General features: G+C 42.2%; 1 protein-coding gene and 1 long non-coding RNA gene across 2 annotated transcripts; one reads left to right on the top strand and one right to left on the bottom strand.

The window, feature by feature from the left end:
• Nucleotides 1-4,584: 4,584 nt before the first annotated feature.
• On the bottom strand, nucleotides 4,585-16,746 carry LOC132398892 (uncharacterized). The gene is made up of 3 exons (XR_009513833.1): nucleotides 16,499-16,746; nucleotides 12,034-12,085; nucleotides 4,585-4,679 (listed from the first exon to the last, which is right to left on the bottom strand). It is a non-coding gene; the product is annotated as an uncharacterized LOC132398892 (long non-coding RNA).
• A 1,207-nt stretch (nucleotides 16,747-17,953) lies between these two features.
• LOC132398891 (baculoviral IAP repeat-containing protein 5-like) lies at nucleotides 17,954-18,427 on the top strand. Its single transcript, XM_059978723.1, has one exon. It carries the CDS (start codon nucleotides 18,008-18,010, stop codon nucleotides 18,350-18,352), a length of 345 nt encoding a protein of 114 aa, XP_059834706.1. The 5' UTR covers nucleotides 17,954-18,007; the 3' UTR covers nucleotides 18,353-18,427.
• The last annotated feature ends 1,869 nt before the right edge of the window (nucleotides 18,428-20,296 follow it).

Below are 20,296 nucleotides of genomic sequence, written 5' to 3' on the forward strand. Positions count from 1 at the left end.
AGAAATAAAGTTGAGGGATCATACCCTCTCCTCTAGGACGGCGGGGTAGAATTCTCATTGTTGTCACCTTGCACCCACCAGTCTCCTCATTCACCAGATAATTCCTTGCAACTTCCATCACCTTCAATTAGACTCTACCAGACACATCTTCCCCTCTCCTTCCCTTTCATCATTCTGCAGGGACTGTTCCCCTTGTGACTCCCAGGTCCACTTCTATTCCTACCAATCACAGAACTTTCTCTTGTAATCGGAGGTAATACACCATTGATCTCTTCCCTTCCCAGAAGGTGAAAAAGGCATTGGAGCTGTCACATGTGTACGAGAATAGAGCAGAGGGCCAAGCTTGCCCTCAAGGTATCAATAGTCAGCAGGGAGGAGATGTTGATCTAAAACTCCACTGACTGAGGTCTGCCAATGAGGAAGTCAAGTATCCAGTGCCAAGGGAAGTTCAGAGGCCCAGGTCATCACTAAGACCCATGTTTAAATGGGCAAGGTTTATTTCACACTTATTTATTGGGGCCAGATTAACCCTCCCTCGCTCAGCAAACTAGGTTTAAGCCTCAACATATATCTGCTTGTTGCTGAGCCATTGAAAACAATACTCTGTTGTTTTTGTTGAGACAAGAGACTACAGATGCTGGAACTTGGAACCATTTTCCTGAGACCAGATGCAGGGGTTGAATACGAAATGTCATCAATTTTTCTCCCCATCCCATCCCACAGATGCTGCTCGACCTGCTGAGTTCCTCTAGCAGATTGTTGGCCATTCATGCTGTTGTTGTTGACCATCAGCCTTTCAAACAATTCAACTGTCAGGCACTCTCTCTATCTCCCCTCAATGTTACAGCCACATCCATTGGAAATGGTCCTTGCCTGCATGAAGGCCTCTCCTATTCAACACTCCCAGAGGCTTTACTGTAGATTATGACATATCCCCCAACAAGATCTGTCACTATCTGCATCACATCATCTGCAGCATTGGTCCTGCATAGGTCTATTTAATCTCATGTTTAGCAAGATTGTTCATTGACGTGGGGAGGTGCACACACTCTGTAACCTCAATGGTGCTGAGGTGGAGATGGTTCAGAGCTTTAAGTTTTTAGGTGTAAATCTTTCCAATTTGCCTTTGTTCAATCAAACAGAAGCAATGGCAAGCAAAACGCCTCTACTTCCTCAGGAGGCTAAGGAAATTCAGCATGTCTCCACTGACCCTTGCCAATTTTTATAAACGCACAATAGAAAGCATCCTATCTGGATGCATAACAGCTTGGTATGACAACAGCTCTCTGGACACCTCACAGAAACTAGCCTCCCCTTCATCGACTCTATCTTCACTCCTCACTGCCTCGGAAAGCGGGCAGCATCATCAAAGGTCCTCCCCACCCTGGAATTTCTCTTTTTTCCCCTTTCGCGTCAAAAAGGAAGTTCAAAGGCTGAAAGCAGATGCCATGAGGCTCAACGACAGGCTAGTGAACTGAACTCCTGCGCTGACCTCACAATCCACCTTGTTATGGCCTTGCACCCTATAGTCTGCTCGCACTGCCCTTTCTCTGTAACTAGAACACTTCATTCTGCATTCTGTTGCTGCTTTCCCCTTGTACCATCCCGATGTACTGATGTGAAATTATCTGTACACAGTATGCGAAACAAAGTTTTTCACTTCAAATTGGTCCATGTGACAGCATTTCCCACATTCCCCTGAGATGACTCTTTTTCTGCTCTTCCTCTGGTGATGAGATCTTTAATCCACATCTCCCTTAACTGGAACAATTATCTCTGGGATTCCTTCTGCACAGTTCTCCCTCCCCAATGGGGACATGATCTTCAGCTAACCCAGCTAATTTGCAGCCTAAAGAAAATTCCATTGCAAATTCTGCACGTTCTGTTGTTCCTGCAGTCTGCAATCTAGTGGCTGTAACAGGAATATCTTTATCCATTTTCAGGTTCTCTCATTGCCTCCATGTCTATATTCCCTCATGGATGCTGCCTGACCTGCTGAGTTTCTCCAGCATTTTGTGTGCGTTGCCCAAGATTTTCTGCATCTGCAGAATCTTGTGCCTCTCCTTGCATTGTTCCATCTTTGACCTGTCCCCCCATTGCACAACCCAGTCCACACCCTTTGTCCTGTTCACCTTGTCTTCTTCACACCGCCTTTGGGAAGCACGTACCCTCACTCTTCGGAATCGCTACTCTCCCTCCTTTCTTGCAAAGCTTCAGCTTCCAATAGAAGTTGAATTCCGCTGTCCACTCTGATGTCCTCTGTCAGACTGAAGGTCACTCTATGATGGTGAGGGCTGGGAGTTGTACTTTCAACGTAAGTGTCTGCAGTGGTGGGGTCAGTGAGTGCGAATTTGGTCAACACCAGCAGCTTCTGACCTTTATCACTGCTATGGTTCCATGCCAAAGCCTCAGGGTCAACTCAGGTGGCTAGGGACCAAGCTCGATCATAAACATACCTATTCCTCCGATCAGGGATCACAGAGCTTGGCATGAGCCCTACTACATCCAACAAACTCTTGGCTCTGTTCCAGCTTACTGAATGCTCTGGAAAGTTAATTGCATTAGATGCCTGTTTTCTAAATCACCCCAGATCAGATCCAGACAATTAAAAAGATTTTTACCCATTTATGCTGTGTTTAGCTAGTTACTAGTGGTCAGTGTCCTTAACTCACTGGTAACCAACCACCAGACAAAACATTTCTGAGGTATCTTTATAAAAACTTTCATGTATCGATGAATGAGAATTTTACCTCTGATTTTCTGTAGTGTGAAGCTGTGAAAATTACACATTAGCCCAGAACCTTGAAATTCAATCCTCTATCACATGTTCTTCTTTGCCGAATGATTCTGAATTGCTGTTTCTTACTAGCCAGGTTGCTATAGCATCTGCAGTGCACAGGGTGGCACCAAACATCTGAAGATGCTTAAATGACATCAACTGAATTAGGACCCTGGGGGAACCATGAAAAGTGAGCTGATCCAAGGAACAGGGAGAAGCCTGGAACCTGGGCTATCTAAAGGGATCAGCAATTGTGTGTACATTTGTGAGAGTTGGCTGGAACAGAACTAAGTGAGATTAGCCACAGTGAAGTTAGGAACTGAAGTTCCTTTAGACGTGTAAGAGCATTTTGCAGGTTAGACCTTAAATTCATGCTTCAGCTGTGGTTCTGTATAATTGAGGGACCAGGAAGAAATGGACTTCATGGTAGAAGTAAGATAATTGAAGAAGCAGTGTAAAGTGATTAAGCTGAGGACCCTGTTCTTAGGAGCTCCTGCAGTGATGTCCCGGGACTGGAATGAATTCAACTCCAAAAGCCACAGCCAGCTTCATGACTTCAGCTCTTTTGCTTTGCTGACATTGAGAGAGAGAGAGATGTTGTTCTTATGACACCATGCTGTGAAGATTTCTATCCCTTTCCTGTACTCCGATTCATCGTTATTTGAGATATGATCCACTCTGGTGTCATCTTGTAGGTGGAGTTAGTGCAGAATCTGACTACCTAGTTGTGTGTGTGCACGGAGCAGAGTGAGAGCTGAGGACACAACATAATAAAGTACCGTTGTTGGGAATAAACGTGGCTGAGGTGTTGCTGCCTGTCCTTACTGACTACAGTCTGTTAGACAGGAAGTCGAGGACACATTTGCGGAGAAAAGTGTTGAGTCCCAGGTCTCGGAGTTTGGTGATGAATTTTCTTGGAATTATACAAACGTTGCCAGTGTAATTTCAGTACTGGAGTACCACAGCTGGTTCCATTGTGCAAATCGACATTTCTAATCCGGAACATTTTCTCTTTCTTTAGCTTTTACTACATCCAGTGTTCAGATGTTCCTTGGTAATATATGGAGCAAATTACATTGGCTGCAGACGTGTTCCTGTGATGGATGGGACTTTAGGAGGAAGCTGAGTTGGATCATTCACCTGGCACTGGTGGCCCCTTCAACCTTGTCTGAAGGTCACTGAGGAGGGGTTGTCCTTGGAAGGAACCTTCTTTAGAATTACCCAAGCTCAACTTGTGTAACTTTTTTTAAGGGGAAAAAAACATTTTATTCTACACTTCTCACATAAAATGATCTGACTAAAATTCTAGATACAACTTTAGAAGACAGTACAGAAACATATCATTCAGTCTGAGGAATGATCAATTAAATTGAGCTGAAAGTACATTGCAACAGGTCTTTCTGCTGTTTGGAACAAGACCTTCAATTGCAGTTTTTGTAACTTTTGCCTCTTGTTCAGATGATTCAATCCTTATTTCTTCCTGATGTTTTTTATTCTTTGCTCATCCAGCTTGTGGAGCTCTTCAGTTGTCAGATGCTCAAACTGCTTCTTCAGAGCAATAAAAGCACACTTCGATGAGTGATTTTGATGTTCAACTAAAGGTTCATCTTCAGGTCCCCAACCTTCCAGTTCTTTGTAACAAAAGAAGCACTGAGCAATGTCAGGACCATTCTCGCTTGGGGTGTGAATAAATCCTTCTGCAGCCATATTCTCAGGCGTACACGCACAGTCGGTGATGGAAGGCCAGTTCTTGAAGGTGCCTAGCCACTCTTCAAAGGAGCAGTACTTGCGGTGCAGTTTTCTTGACTGCATCTGATTTCATTACCTCATGGAGACTCCAGGGTTCTCCCTCTCATTCAAATGCCCCTGAGCTGCCTTTGAGACAGGATTGTGACACTGGCTGTAAAGAATACTGGTTCATTAGTAACAAATATAAAATGCTGGAGGAACTCAGCAGGTCAGGAATAAACAGGTGACAGTTTGGGCCAAGACCCTTCATCAGGACTGGAAGGGAAGGGCGAAGAAGTCAGAATAAGAAGGTGGGGTGATAGGAAGGAGCATAAGCTAGAAGGTGATAGGTGAAGCCAGCAGGGTGGGGGAGAGAGGATGAAGTGAGAAGCTGGGAGGTGATAGGTGGAAAAGGCAAAGGGCTGAAGAAGAAGGAATCTGATAGGAGAGGAGAGTGGACCATGGAAAAAAGGGAAGGAAGAGGGGCACTAAGGGGAGGTGATAGAAAGGTGAGGGGAAGAGAAGAGGTAAGAGGGAAGGCGGAGGGGGGACTGGAAGAAGAGTGAAGGCGGAGGGGGAAAATACTGGAAGTTAGAGAAATCGATGTACATGCCAATAGGCTACCCAGACTGAATGTGAGGTGTTGCTCCTCTAACCTGTGAGTAGCCTCATTGTGGCAGTAGAGGAGACCATGGACTGACATGTTGGAATGGGAATGAGGATTGGAATTAAAGTAGTTAGTTACCAGGAAATCATGCCTGTTGTGGACGGAGCAAAGGTGCTTGACAAAGATTTGTCGGGCCTCAGTGATGGTTACCCCAGGAGCACCGGATGCCGCGATCCCTTCACTGATCTCCAACTCTCCTCCTCCACTCTTTCTCTGTCTGCTCTGGTTATTTTTATCTCTAATTGTTGAGGAGACATCAACTGGCTCAATCTCTGCACTCCTCCTTGAAACTTCCTCCATCTGAGTGCATGCCCCTCCACTCTCTGCACCAATCAAAATCTTACTATCACACCCATATGGTAAAGGAAATGCCATTGTTGTCTGACAGACTGACCTCTACCATGCTGAGGCTGGGTGGCAGCTCTCAGACACCTCCTCTTACTTACCCCTTGAAAAAGACCCTATTCAGAACCATCAGGCTACTGTCTCAAACATCATCACCAACCTCATCAACTCTGGAGAACTCCCATTCACTGCCACCAAACTCATAGTTCCCTTATCCCACACTGCTCCCTTCTACCTCCTACCCAAGATCAACAGACCTGACTGTCTGCATAGGCCCTTTGCCTCTGCTTACTCTTGCCCCACTGAAATTATGGTCTGCATACCTCAACTCCATTCCATCTCCTTTGGTTCAGTCCCTTCCCACCTACATACACGACACTTCAAATACTCTCAATTACTTCCACAACTTCCAATTCTCTGGCTCTGATCACCTCATTTTCACCATGGATGCCCAGTGTCTATACACTCCTCTCAAGATGGTCTTAAAGCTCTCTGTCCCTTGCTCGACAACAGATCGAACCAGATCCCAAACCCACCACCACCCTCCTCTGTCTGGCCACACTGCTCCTCGTACTCAACAATTTCTCTTTCAGCTCCTCCCACTTTTTCTGAACTGGAAGTATAGCCATATTGGCCTCAGCTATGCCTTCCTTTTCAGTGGCTACATGGAACATTCCATGTTCCAAGCCTTCCCCCCCAACTCTTTCTGCGCCACATTGACAACTGCGTTGGTGTAGCTTCATGCACCCATGATGAGCTCATCAATTTCATTAACTTTGCTTCCAACTTCCACCCTGTTCATTAATTCTGTCCACTTTTGACACCTCTCTCCCCTTTCTTGATCTCTCTGTCTCTATTAACTCTCACTACTATCTTGATGATAGTTCCTCCCACCTTGTCCCCTTTAAAGATGCTGTTCCCTTTTCTCAGCTCCTTCATCTCCACCATGTCTGTTCCCAGGATGAGGCTTTCCTTTCCAGAACATCTAAGATGTCCTCCTTCGTCCAGGTGGATCGGAGGAGGATATTAGTGGGGATGACAGCAGAGCAGAGGTGGCTGTAGGCTTCTGGGAATACTTCACAAGACACAGGATAGATATGTCCCACAGAAGAAATTCTCAAATGGCAGGGGTAGGCACTGTGGCTAACAAGGGAAGTTAAGAATTGCATTAAAGCCAAGGATAGGCCATATAAGGCACAAAAGTGAGTAGGAAGTTGGATGACTGGGAAGCTTTTAAAATCCAACAAAAGGCAGCTAAAAAAGCTATAAGAAAGGAAAAGATGAAATATGACAGCAAACTAGCTAATAATAGAAAACAGGATATAAAAAGTTTTTTCAGTTATATAAAGAGTAAGAGAGAGGTGAGAGTTGATATTGGACTGCTGGAAAATGATGTTGGTGGGGCAGGAATGGGGGACAAAGAAATGGCAGAATTAATGCGTACTTTGCATTAGTCTTCACTGTGGAAAACACTAGCTGAGTGTCAGAGGTCCGTGAGTGTCAGGAGTGAGTTCCATTGCAATTACAAAGGAAAAATTAAGGTCTTAAGGGGGATAAGTCACCTGGACCAGATGGACTACATCCCCATGGTCTCAGGGGACTGGAAAATTACAAATGTCACCCCACACTTTAAGAAGGGAGCAAGGCAAAAGTAAGGCGATTATAGGCCAGTTAGCCTAACCTCAGTGGTTAGGAAAGTGTTGGAGTCTATCATTAAGGATGAGGTTTCAGGGTACTTGGAGACTAATGATAAAATAAGTCAAAAACAGCATGGTTTCTGTGAAGGGAAATCTTGCCTGACAGATCTGTTAGAGTTCTTCAAGGAAGTAACAAGCAGGGTGGATAAAGGAGAGGTAGTGGATGTCATTTATTTAGATCATCAGAAGGCATTTGATAAGGTGACACACAGGAGGCTGCTTACAAAGTAAAATATTGTGATGTTACAGGAAATATACTGTCAAAGGAAAGAACTTTGAATGGATAACGGAATGGCTTACAGGCAGGAGGCAGTGAGTGGGAATAAATGGAGCCTTTTCTGGTTGGCTGCCAGTGACTAATGGTGTTCCTTAGGGGTCAATGTTAGGACTGCTACTTTTCACATTGTCAGTGATTTAGATAATGGAATTGATGGCTTTGTGACAAAGTTTGCTGATAATACGAAGGTAGATGGAGGGGTGGGTAGTGCTGAGGAAGCAATGCGATTGCAGCAGGACTTAGAAAAATTGGAAGAATGGGCAAAAAAGTGGCAGATGGAATACAATATTGGGAAATGTATGATAATGCATTTTCATAAAAGGAATAATAGTGCAGACTATTAACAAATGGGGAGAAGGTTCAAACATCAGAGGTGCAGCAGGACTTAGTCCTTGTTCAAGACTTCCAGAAGGTTAATTTATAAGGAGGCAAATGCAATGTTGGCATTTATTTCAAGGGAAATAGAATATAAAAACAAGGAGATAATGTTGAGCCTTCATAAGACACTAGTCAGGTTCCATATCTCATAAAGCATTGGAGAGAGTCTAGAGGAGGCTTACAAGAATGATTCTGGGAATGAAAGGGTTAACATATGAGGACCCTTTTGCAGCTTTGGGCCTGCATTCACTGGAAGAATGTGGGGGGATCTCATTGAAACCTACTGAATGTCGAAAGGACTAGATAGGGTGGATGTGGAGAAGGTGTTTCCTGTGTTGGGGGTATCCAGAACTAGAAGGCACAGCCACAAAATTGAGTGGCGACCTTTTAGAACAGAGGTAAGGAGGAATTTTTTCTCCAGAGAGTAGTGAATCTGTGGAGTGCTCTGCCACAGGCTGTTGTGGAAGCCAAGTCCATGGGTATATTTAAGGTGGAAGTTGATCGTTTCCTGATCAGTCAGGGCATCAAAGGATATGGCGAGAAGGCAGGTGTATGGAGTCCGGGATCAGCCATGATGGAATAGTGGAGCAGACTTGATGGGCTGAATGGCCTAATTCTGCTCCTATGTCTTAAGGTCTTCAAAGAATGTGGTTTCCCTTCCCCCATCATTGATGCTGCACTCAGCTGCATTTCCCAGACATCTGCCCTCACTCCACCTCTCCACTGCCTTAACAGGGATAGGGTTCCCTTTGTCTTTACCTATCACCCATGAGCTTTTGCATCCAACACAACATTCTCTTCAATGGCTCCTACCACCTGTGATAGGCAAACCGAGTTTGTGATGGGGTCCAGAATTGACCCCATGAACTGTGCTGCTATTGAGAGAGAGGGGGGAAGCGTCCAGCACAGATGTGTGAGAGAGAGAGAGAGAGAGAGAGAGAGAAGATTTAATGTTATGGTTCCTTAGCTGATTGTTTACCTCTTCTCCAAGGACACTTTTACCTGCTTGTTAAGATTCTGCAGAGACAGCAGGGTGGAGCTGGTTGACGGACAGCTGGTGTCCAGCATGTAGAGATAAAAAGCAGGTCTGCTAAGACACACCTCGGGACACTGAATGAGCTTTGTGCACCCACTTGAAGGTGGGGTTTGGAGGATCGATTCGGGAAAATCGATCAGTGGCTCACAGTGTGTAAAGGTGCGACTGGTGGGGAACTGTTTGTGTGTCCACCCTCGCCTGGGTGACAGGTCCACCACTGAAGAACGGTTGTACGTGGTATGGTCACAGTCGGTGACCACAACAGGAAGACAACGGGAAGATTGATGGCAACGGCATCGCCTCTCATCACCTCTCTCTCTCCAACGATACTCCAACAACTACCTCGACCTGAACTGAACTGAACTCTGTGTAATATCGCAAGACTGTATCCATTCACCCCTAGCTCTGAAAGAGCCTGGTTTTGGTTCCTATCTCCACACTTCTGTATATATCATTGCTAACCTGTTTCATATATTTGCATTTTATAGTACTGTATTGCTTAGTTTACTAATAAACACTATTAGTTTACAGTAATACCATACAGACTCCAAAGTGTTTTCCATTTCTGCTGGTTCTTAACCCAGTCACGGGGTACGTTTCACTCCTGACACAACTTTACCCTCTGCTCCACCCCCCCCCCCCCACACTCTTCGCTTTCTGCAGGGATTGTTGTCTTTGTGATTCCCGTGTTATTCATCCCTCCCATTAATCTCCCTTCCAGCACTTATTCCTACAGGTGGAAGAAGGGTAACACCTGCCCATTCACCTCGTCCCTCACCTGTGTTCAGTCATTGGTAACACTGCATCTGCAAGTCTGTTTGAGTTGCCTGCTGTATCCGGCACTCCCAACCTGACCTCTTCTATCCTGATATAGATTGGTGGACCACTTTATTGACCATATTCACTTTGTCTGCAACAAGTAGGGTTTTCTAGTGGCCAGCCATTTTTAATTCCAATCCCCAATGCCATTTCGACAGTCAGTCCATGGCCTCATCTACTGCCACAATAAGGCTGCTCTCAGGTTGGAGGAACAACACCTCATATTCCATCTGGGTAGCCTCCAATCTGATGGCCTGAACACTGGTTTCTTTAACTTCTGGTACTTTCCCCTCTCCCCCTTCCCACTTCTTCCGTCTCCTACTCTGGCACCCCTCCTACCTCTTCTCTTCTCCTCACCTGTCCATCACCACCACCTGGTGCCTCTTCTTCTTCCCTTTCTCCCATGGTCCTTTCTCCTCACCTATCAGATTCCTTTTTCTTCACCCCTTTACCTTTTCCACCTATCACCTCCCAGCTTCTTACATCATCCTCCCTCCCCCACCCTGCTGGCTTCATCTATCACCTATCTGTACTCCATATTCTTACTCTATTGCTTCCTTTCCAGTCCTGATGGGTGGTCTCAGCAGACATGTCAACCGTTTATTCCTTTCTGTGGATGCTGCCCGACCTGCTGAGTTCCTCCAGCATTACATATGTATTACTCTGGATTTCCTGCATCTGCAGATTCTTGTGTGTTTATGATGTGCTAGTCTGTGGGCAAAAATACCTTGTTAATGAGAGGTCCAAGATGAATGGTCAGACTGGTACAAGCTGACGGGAAGGCAACAGTAGCTCAGATAATTATGCATTACAACAACAGAAGAGCATCTCTGAACGCACATCACATTGAACCCCTTGATGAGCTACTGCAGCGGAAAACCACGGACATACACTCAGGGGCCACTTTATTAGGTACAAGAGGTATCTAATATTTAAGCCACGAGTGTCTGACTTTGCTCTTTGATCTACCCTGCACTTGACGCTGCTCTGTCCTTTAACAACAACGTGTCAGGTTCCCCTTTAATTGTGGGATGAGTTGCACAAATATCGTGGAAAAATAGCACCATTAGCTGGGGTGGTTACAAAGGTCAATAGACATTCAGGGAGTGGTATGGTGGAAGAAACAGCTGAAAGTACATAAACCATACTTAAAGCATTTGATTCACAGCTTTGAATTATCTCAAAGGAGTCTTTGCCTTGTTAAAAATCTGTTATCTCTCAACACAAACTCCTTATGCATTGGAGTTCATTCTCCAATCCTGGGATGTGATTGGTCTGGGGTCTGGGACTAGGCAGGGAGAAGACAAGCCTCATGAGTGCTCAAGAGGGAAGCCAGAGTGTGGCTGACCATCAGGCATCCATTTACACCAATCTCAATTTTCCCTTCCTCACCTTCTTTGTGTTTCCAGCAATAATGGCCATTTTATTTGATCACAATGTGTGTTGGTCCTTGGGTTATTTCTCCATGTGTGGTACATTAAAAATGCAAGCTTTGTAGGAATTTAGCATAATCAAGTCCACCCTTCTGATGTTAAATATTTACCATTTGACAAATTGTGATGTGGGATCACTAATATTTTTCAATGATGATAATCTATATCATATATTTTGTTCTATGCATACTCAATGGTTCCATTTAATATCAGAGAATGTATATGATATATACAGAGATAGAGAGAGGGAGAGGGAGGGAGAGAGAGGGGAGAGAGAGAGAAAGAGAGAGAGGGGAGAGAGAGAGAGAGGGGGAGAGGGAGGGAGAGAGAGAGGGAGAGAGGGAGGGGGAGAGAGAGAAAGAACTTCTGTTGTCCATGATGTTCTGTTTCTTCTGCAATGTCTCAGTTGGCAACACCAGCATGGAACTAGCACATCTTTTCTTCAATAACCAACAGAAGGCAACTAAAAAAGCCCTAAGGAGGGAAAAGGTGAAATATTGTATGAAGGTAAGCTAGCCAATAATATCAAAGAGGATACCAAAAGCTTTTTTTCAGATATATAGAGTAAAAGAGAGGGGGAAGTGGATATCGGACCACTGGAAAATGACACTGGAGAGGTAGTAATGGGGGACAAGGAAATAGCTGATGAACTGAATAAGTATTTTGCATTTGTCTTCACTGTGGAAGACACTAGCAGAATGCCAGAAGTTTGAGAGTGTCAGGAGGCAGAAGCAAGTGTAGTTGCTACTACCAGAGAGAAGTTGCTTAGGAAGCTGAAAGGTCCGAAGTTAGATAAGTCACCGATACCAGACAGATTACACCCCAGGGTTCTGAAGCAGGTGGCTGAGGTGACTACGTAAGCATTAGTAATTACCTTTCAAGAATCACTTGATTCTGGCATGATTCCAGAGGATTGATCATCCACTCTTCAAGAAGGGAGGGAGGCAGAAGAAAGAAAATTATAGACCAGTTAGCCAGACTTCAGTGATTAGGAATACATTGGAGTTGATTGTTAAGGATGAGGTTTTGTGGTACTTGGAAGCACATGATAAAACAGGCCAAAGCATCATGGTTTCCTTATGTGAAAATCATGCCTGACAAACCTGTTGGAATTCTTTGAGGAAATAACAAGCAGGCTAGACAAAGGAAAATTGGTGGATGTTGTGTACTTGAATTTTTAAAAGGCTTTTGGCAAAATGCCAGATGTGAAACTGCTTAGCAAGATAAGAGCCCGTGGTATTACAGGAAAGATACTGATGCACCATCAATAACTCTCGGAGATGGGAGGTGAATGATAGGCTTTTATTAGCTGCAAGAGACCACGATTAGCAGCAAGAGACCACCACACAACATCCTGGAGACTGAGGGAGGAGCAGTGCCTCCAATCGCCTTTATACCGGGGTCTGTGGGAGGAGCCACAGGAGCACTCAGCATAGGGGCGTGTCCAGACAGGTATATGGAGTTCACCACAGATACTAGGATGGATAAAGCTTTGGCTGATTGGCAGGAGGCAAAGAGTGGGAATAAAAGGATCCTTTTCTGATTGACTGCTGGCTCCACAATGTTAGGACTGCTTTTTTTAAGTAATATATCAATGACTTGGATGACAGAATTGATGGTTTTGTAGCCTGGTTTGCAGATGTTGCAAAGATAGGTGGAGGGGCAGGTAGTGTGGAGGAAGCAGGGACTCTGCAGAAGGACTTAGACAGATTAGGAGAATGGGCAAAGAAGTGGCAAGCAGAATACAGTGTTGGGAAGTGCATGGTCAAGCACTTTGGTAGAAGGAATAGACTATTTTCTAAAAGGGGTGAAAATTCAAAAATCCTAGGTGCAAAGGGACTTGGGAGTGCTCATGCAGGATTACCTGTAACTTTCAGGATGAGTTGGTGGTTGATGATAGCAAATGCGATACTGGCGTTCATTTCGAGAGGGCTCAAATATAAAAGCAAGGATATAATGGTGAGCCTTTATAAGGTACTGGTGAGGCCTCACGTGGAGTATTGTGAACAGTCGTGGGCTTCTTATCAAGAGACATTGGAGAGGGTTCAGAGGAGGTTCACAAAAATAATTCGGGGATTGAAAGGCTTGTCATAGGAGGAGTGTTTGATGGCTCTGGGCCTGTTCTCATTGGAATTTAGAAGAATGAGGGCAGATTTCATTGAAACCTACTGAATATTGAAAAGCCTAGACAGAATGGATGTGGAAAGCATGTTTCCGATAGTGGGGAAATCTAGGATCAGAGGGGACAATCTCAGAACAGAGGGACGTCCATTTAGAATAGAGATGAGGAGGAATTTCTTTAGGCAGAGGGTGGTGAATCTGTGGAACTTGTTGCCACAGGTCATTCAGAGTATTAAGGCAGTGGTCGATGGATTCTTGATGTCAAGGTGTGACATGTTACTGGGAGAAGGCAGGAGAATGGTGTTGAGAGGGAAATAGATCAGCCATGATCCAATGGTGGAGCAGATTTGATGGGCTGAATGGCCTAATACTGCTCCAGTGTCTTATGGTCTTATAGCCTTCTCAGAGGCCAAAATAATGAATATAGTGTGGTCTGACAAGTACATTATAAAGCCTCAGCATTACATCCTTGCTTTTATATTCTAGTCCTCTTGAAATGAATGCTAACATTGTATTTGCCTTCCTTACTACTGAAATACCAATGCCCTTGAACAGAAAATCCTACAAAAAGTAGCGGCTATCAGCCCAGTGCATCATGGGTAAAGCCTTCCCCACCTCTGAGCACATCTACATGGAGCGTTGTTGCAGGAAAACAGCTTCCATCAGGGACCCCTGGCTCTCTCTGCTTGCTGCTGCCATCAGGAAGAAGGTACAGGAGCCCCAGGACTCACACCATCAGGTTCAGTAACAGTTATTACCCCTCAACCATCAGGCTTTTGTACCAACTTCACTTACCCCATCAATGAAATGATCCCACAACCTGTGGACTCACATTCAAGGACTCTTCACCTCATGTTCATCTTTTTGTATTTGCACGGTTTGTTGTCTTTTGCACACTGGTTGAACGCCCAAGTTAGTGTGGTCTTTCATTAATTCTATTAAGGATTTATTAAGTATGCCTACAAGAAAATAAATCTCAGGGCTGTATGTGGTGGCAGAGGGTGGTGAATCTGTGGAACTTGTTGCCACAGGTCTTTGAAGTCTGAACTTTGACTCAACCTGCAAGTTAACTCCCAAGTCCCTTTGCACCTCTGATTTTTGGATTTCCCCCCATTTAAACAATAGTCTATGCCTTTCTTTCCTCTACCAAAGTGCATGACCATATACATCCCATTCTGTCTGCCACTCCTTGCCCATTGTCCTAATCTGTCCAAGTCTTCTGCAGACTCCCTGCTTCCTGCCCTTCCACTTAGCTTCATATTGTCCGCAAACTTGGCCACAAAGTCATCAATTCCTTCATCCAAATCATTGACATCTAAGGTGAAAAGAAGCAGCTGTAACACTGACCCCTGTGGAACACCACTAGTTACCAGCAGCCAACTGGAAAAGGCCTCTTTTATTTTCACTCCGCCTCCTGCCAATCAACCAATGCTCTATCCATATTGGTATAATTTCCTGTAATACCAAGGGTTCGTATTTTGTTTAACAACTTCATGTGCAAATGTCAAAGGCCTTCTGCAAATCCAAGTAAACAACACCCACTGACCCTTTGTCTATCCTGCCTGTTATTTCCTCAAAGAATTCCAACTGACCTGTCAGGCAAGAATTCCCATTAAGGAAATTATACAGACATTGGCCTTTTTTATCATGTATCTCAAAGTACCCTGAAGCCTTGTTCTTTTTAAAAAAAAATTTAATTTTATTTTTATTTGGATAAGGTGTTCCTAGATATTACATAAACTTTTTAGCATATTTTTATATATTCCATTTTTTATATATGTATAAATCTATATATATTTATACAGTCTCAAGTACACACTGAGATGGTATTTAAAGAAAAAAATAATTAGGCACTTAAATAGCTATTTATGTGCAATTGTAATTCCACACCATTAAACTAAATAATAATAATTGTTAAAAAGTTAGTAATAATAGTGGTTGAATAACAATTTCCATATATCTCTTCTTGTCCATTTCTTTCTTGTCCAAAATAATGTGTGTAACCCTATGTAAGTTCCATCGTAGGTGTTTGTATCTTAACACATTCATGTCTGCTCCTACCCATAAACATACTTATCCAATTCCTGTGTACTTATTTACTTCAAATGATCATTTTCCCACCCATATCTTTTCCTTTACTTGTGTTAATTTCACGTTTTCCAGAAATAAAACAGTGAATGTTCAAACTAAGGGAGCTGACATTAACACTATTACTATGTTGATGAGAAAAGCAGTATGAACCGTTAGAATTATCTAAAGTCTGCTCGCATTGGGGTTATAAATTCAATCCATTTATTCCAAATTTGATAAAACTTTTCTTCTTGAATTCTCAGGGAGTAGGTCATCTTTTCCATTTTAAATATTTCCAAAATAATTTCATGCCAATCTTCTAAAGTAGGTGATACTGGATTTAGCCACTTTCTGGTGGTTGATTTCTTACTTGCCACTAAAAGGGCCTGCAGCAACTTTATATTCTTCTTCTGTTCTGAAAACAATACATGCCCCAAATAGAGAGTCACAAAGTCCAGAGGTATCTGTATCTTAAATACCTTAACTAATGTTCTGTGAATACCTTTCCAATATAAACTTAATTTAGGGCAATCACAGAAAATATGGAAATGGTTTGCCTCCTTGGAGCCACATCTTCTCCAACGCGTCATGTTTGTGTCTTTATATTTTTCCTGGTATGGGGTCTTGAAGTATCTTATAATATTTTTCCAGCAATGTTCTCTCCAAACCAAAGAGTTAGTTGAAGACCACTGAAAGTTGCATCTTTTCGCCCAAACCTCCTCTAAAAGTACTAACCCCGCTTCTTTTCCCACTTCTCTTTTATATACAATGTGTTTTCATTTTTGACATGAGAGAGGGCATTATATAATCGAGAAATTGATTTACTTGGCATTGAGCTGTAAGCTGAATTCAAAATCTTGAAAATTTCTAATTCTGCTGTTGATAAGTCTGTACATCTACAATTCTGGTTAAAGTAGAGTTGTACTTGAAGGTACCTAACAAAGATCGTTGTGTTCTAGGCCGTGTTTGTCCTGCACGGATTGAAAACTTTGTAATGTACTTTTATGTGTGAATGAGAGGTAGGTTGTAAGACCTTTCTTTATCCATAGTTCAAATCTTTTATCTCCTCTGCTTGGAAAGAATTCGGTATCATAAGCAGACCAACCAAAAAGTTTTAATATGTTGCAAATTCCACATAAATTAATCACCTTCTGTCATACTTTTAATGTGAGATTTATCCAGCTGTTTTTAATCTTTTCCAATTGCACCATCAATCCTTTGTCCGCAATTGAGGCCTGCAGAGGAAAACTGTTAATCAATCCAAATTCTATTTCCTTCCATCTAGCCTTATATTCCTTATTACACCAGGATAACAGAGGGGTTATCAGTGAAACATAAGAATAATTTCTCAAGCAAGGAAGTGCCATACCTCCTCCTTCCTTTCCTAACTGTAAGGTGTTAAATTGGATTCTAGGTTTCTTTCCTTGCCAGGTACAACGGGAAATCCATTTGTCCCCATCCCCAAGTTGATTATCATCCACCTCCACAGGTAAATTCTGTAAAAAGTAAAGTAGCCGAAGGAGAATATTCATTTTTATGATATTTATCCTTGAATTTAAACTTAAAAAGGGGATAAGATTCCATCTATGTATATCTGCTTTTACCTCTGAAACTAATGGCCAATAATTTGCCTGTGACAACATTGTAAGATCTTCTGGCAGGTTTATTCCTAAATATTTTAATAATTTAGCATCCCACTTAAGATCATATGTATCCTGCAATTTTTTGGATGCTGTATAATATAGGGACATAACCTGCGTATTCTTTGCATTAATTTTATAAGTTGATATTTTCCCGAACTCATCCAACAGTGTAAACAATCCTATGAATGATTTTTCTGGTTCACTCAAATAAACTGAAACATCATCTGCGAATAGCGCTACCTTCTGTTCAATCCCTGCCGCCTTGATACCTTTTACAATTTTGCTCTGTCTTATTAGTTGGGCAAGAGGTTCAATATATAGTGCAAAGAGGAGAGGGGAAATTGGGCATCCCTGTCTAGTTCCTCTCTCTAAAATAAAAGAGTAAGGGAGATCCCCATTTATCTTAATTTGAGCTGTCGGGCTGTCATATAAAGTCTGGATTACTTTAATAAACTTTTCTTGAAAGCTGAATCTTCCTAACACTTTAGGATGGGTATAGGTCGGAAGACCCATCTAACTGAATCAAAAGGTTTCTCGGCGTCTAATCCCACTGCCATTATCTCTGTTCCGTTCTTAGTAACCTGTTCTAGTATGTGTAAAGTTTTCCTTATGTTGTCCTGAGTTTGACTTTGCTGAATGAATCCAGTCTGGTCTAAGTCGATGAGACCAGGTAGAAGCTTTTCCAGTCTATGAGCTAATATAGATGTAAATTATTTGTAATCTGAATTAAGGACACTGACTGGCTGATAACTACCGCATTCTAGTTTATCTTTGCCCTCTTTAGGAATAACTGAGATAATTGTCTTTCTCCCAGAAGGTGGAATTTCTCCCCTCTGTAAGATCCAATTAAAGGTGTTAAGTAATAATGGAGCTAACTGTGACTTTAGCGATTTGTACCACTCTGAGGTAAACCCATCAGAGGCTGGAGACCTCCAGGCCTTTAATCTAGAGATGGCAGTGTTCAGTTCTTTGGCAGTTACTGGCTAACAGCGGCGAGTTTGAATCGGAGACACGATGGTGTTGTACCTGATTGAGCACCGCAAGTACTGCTCCTTTGAAGAGTGGCTAGGCACCTTCAAGAACTGGCCTTCCATCACCGACTGTGCGTGTACGCCTGAGAATATGGCTGCAGAAGGATTTATTCACACCCCAAGTGAGAATGGTCCTGACATTGCTCAGTGCTTCTTTTGTTACAAAGAACTGGAAGGTTGGGGACCTGAAGATGAACCTTTAGTTGAACATCAAAATCACTCATCGAAGTGTGCTTTTATTGCACTGAAGAAGCAGTTTGAGCTTCTGACAACTGAAGAGTTCCACAAATTGGACAAGCAAAGAGTAAAAAACATCAAAAAGAAATAAGGATTGAATCATCTGAACAAGAGGCAAAAGTTACAAAAACTGCAATTGAAGGTCTTGTTCCAAACAGCAGAAAGACCTGTTGCAATGTACTTTCAGCTCAATTTAATTGATCATTCCTCAGACTGAATGATATGTTTCTGTATTGTCTTCTAAAGTTGGATCTAGAATTTTAGTCAAATCATTTTATGTGAGAAGTGTAGAATAAAATGGGTTTTTTTTTCCCTAAAAAAAGTTACCCAAGTTGAGCTTGGGTAATTCTAAAGAATTCAGGGAAGTGTCCATATGGGACTCATTGGGGTTGAAAGTACAGCTCTCGATAATATGTTTCAAAACTCTCTTGAATTTTCCCTATTGTACTCTCAACAAGCTTTGTTTTTGGATGCTTTATTTTATGGATTGTATTGCTTGCTTGTTGTTTACATAATTTATATGCTAATAATCTAGCTGATTTACCTCCTACTTCGTAATTCTTTTGTCTCAGGTAAAGAAAATTTCTCTGAGTTTCCAATGTAAAAATTTCATCAATTTCACTTTGCAATTTCTTAATTTCCTGTTTTAAATTAGAATTAATTTTGTTGCTATCTGCAACTTGAAGTTGTTTTAATTTTCCTTGAAGGTTTGCCAGTTTTTGTGCTTTGAATTTTTTCCATATAAATGGTAATGGAAATAATTTTTCCTCTCAGTACAGCTTTCAATGTACCCCATAAGATCACTGGAGATGCTTCTCCGTGTCATTAAGGTCCAGGTATTCTTTAATTTCTCCCCTTATTCTCTCCATTACTTTCTGGTTATTGAGTATATGTGAATTTAACCACTGTAGTGTTTTCCTCATTTTTCTTTCCAGAATTAGACATTGAGACTGGTCTATGGTCCGACAGATCAATTGTTGCAATGTTACATTCTTTTATCCTGAATCTATCTATGTTAAATAGAAAAAATAGTCTATCCTTGAATAAGCTGAATGAGGGAATGAGTAATGTGTATAGTCTTTACTAGTGGAGTGTAATTCCCTCCACACATCTCTTATTCCCAACTCCTCCATCAGTGATTTCACTTTCCTAGTCAGAGGTTTATTCTGAATAACTGTTCCTGAATAATCTACTACAGAGTTTAATCTAATATTAAAATCCCCTCCGCAAATTACTACCCCTTGAGAGCTGGCCATTAGGTCAAAAATGTGTCTATAGAATGACCGTTCACTACTTGGTGGAGCATAAACATTCAGCAATGTTATTTTAGTACCTTCTATTTTTCCTGTAATCTTTACAAATCATCCATCTTTGTCTTTAATCTCTGAAATATGTTCATAGTTAAGAGCACTTGATATTAAAATAGCTACTCCTCTTTTGTGGCTCAGTTTATATGATGAATATAATACATGCTTAATGCCCATTCTTTGTAATTTTGCATGTTCGGTTTGGCTCATGTGAGTTTCCTGAAGAAAAGCTATTTGTGCCCTCTCTTTTATCAATTTAGACATAATCTTATTTCTCTTAATTGGATTCAAAACCCCATTAACATTATAGGAAATTATTTTTACCGGTTCAATTTGCACTTTTCTCTGGTAGAAAAGAAAACACTCTCCTTTTCCGAGCAATCCCTTCTCAACAGTGCACAAAAAACACCAAATCAAACCCTTGGCAGTTTTGGACATAGAACATTTGAAAATTTTCCCCGACTTCCAACAGTGAGGCCTGAGTACCGACCTGCCTCAGTCATAGAGAATTCTCTCCTATGTCTCAATCATATTGCTATCATTCAAGTTATTCAGTCTAGTTTATTTTCAGTTACTAATTTTAATTTTCCCTTTAAGTCCGATTTACTCTTTTCAGTCATTTCTCAATTAATCTGTACTCTCTGTACGTTCGCATCTGAATACTTGCAGCTTTTCCTTGTAGCTTAATAATGGATTCTAACATCTTCCCAACCACTTTGTCAGGCTAA

The sequence above is a fragment of the Hypanus sabinus genome, chromosome 9 (genome assembly GCF_030144855.1).
Source record: "Hypanus sabinus isolate sHypSab1 chromosome 9, sHypSab1.hap1, whole genome shotgun sequence".
In the NCBI taxonomy this organism is placed as follows: domain Eukaryota; kingdom Metazoa; phylum Chordata; class Chondrichthyes; order Myliobatiformes; family Dasyatidae; genus Hypanus; species Hypanus sabinus.